Source organism: Castanea sativa, chromosome 3, assembly GCF_040712315.1.
Source record: "Castanea sativa cultivar Marrone di Chiusa Pesio chromosome 3, ASM4071231v1".
NCBI classification, from domain to species: domain Eukaryota; kingdom Viridiplantae; phylum Streptophyta; class Magnoliopsida; order Fagales; family Fagaceae; genus Castanea; species Castanea sativa.
The window spans coordinates 4,773,610-4,774,741 of record NC_134015.1 but is presented as its reverse complement, the minus strand read 5'-3'; the positions used below and the strand labels follow the sequence as shown (position 1 = coordinate 4,774,741).

At 34.6% G+C, this 1,132-nt stretch overlaps 1 protein-coding gene across 1 annotated transcript; it reads right to left on the bottom strand.

Annotated features, from left to right (window-relative positions):
• Nucleotides 1–228: 228 nt before the first annotated feature.
• Nucleotides 229–618, bottom strand: LOC142628367 (uncharacterized). The gene has a single exon (XM_075802481.1). It carries the CDS (start codon nucleotides 616–618, stop codon nucleotides 229–231), a length of 390 nt encoding a protein of 129 aa, XP_075658596.1.
• Nucleotides 619–1,132: the final 514 nt, after the last annotated feature.

The following is a 1,132-nucleotide window of genomic DNA, read 5'->3' as shown; positions in this document are numbered from 1 at the left end:
CCACTGATCTTTCATGCAATTGCGCAATTCATTCTTTATATATTTCATTGCTGAAAAACTTTTTTTTACTGTTGAAGTAGCAACAGGAAGGGTCAAAACTAACTTCACAAGCAAATAGACTAATGGATAAGTCTCATGCTTCCTTGTGCTCACTAACTTTTCAACAAGTTCACTAACTCCTTGAAACTCTAAAAATAAGTCATTGTTGCACATATCAAAAATAAAACTCTAAAGCTGAGAGTCAAGTGCCAAGATATCTGTCCCAGGAAACTCAAATGGATAGAACTTTGCTAGACGTATCAACTTTTCCTTATCAAAAGCCACAAATGAATTACTTGGATTCAAGCAAGCCATACAAAGTAGCAAATCGGTATTCACCTCTGAAAAACGGTTGTTAAGCTCTTGAAGTTGCATATCTATGACTGTGTAAAATAGCTCAACACGATAATGATGTAAATTTGTATTTTGTTGGGTGTTGCATCGCGGCCTCCCACTAACTACAAATATTTCATCCATGTTCAAGATAGGAATATCTTGTGTGGCACAAAATGAAGACACTTCAGTCAATAAAGATATCCATTCATCATTTCTCATCACTTGTAATCGTTGCTTAGACATTTCTCATCACTCTTGATTTTTCTTTTTGCAATGCTATTGACAACTCATTTGTGATCCCTAAAATGTTTTTCATCAAGTGTAGAGCAAAAACAAATTCAAAAGATAGAATTGACCTCATAATAGATCGAGCTTCAACTTTTTGGTCAGAGAGGCCATCTTCTTCAATAATCTCAAGTACATCAACAATAGCAGAAAACATCAAAATCAAGTTGAGAATAGTCCCATAATATGATCCCCAACGTGTATCACCAGGACGTGCAAGATTTGTCTCTTGATTCAAACCTTTTCCACTTTTACGTACACTATTCTCTAAATCTTCTTTAAGTTTGACAAATGGTGCATCTCGAAGAGTATCTCGTCTCTTACAAGAGCCTCCAATAACAGTTACTAAATTACTAACCACATAAAAAAATTCAGCAATGTTAATGTGATTTTTAGCAACGGCAACAAGTGTCAATTGAAGTTGATGAGCAAAACAATGGACATAAAATGTTGACTTATTCTCTTCCAAAAT

Coding starts and splice junctions, on each gene's coding strand:
- LOC142628367 (XM_075802481.1), bottom strand. CDS start 618: ATGTCTAAGCAACGATTACAAGTGATGAGAAATGATGAATGGATATCT.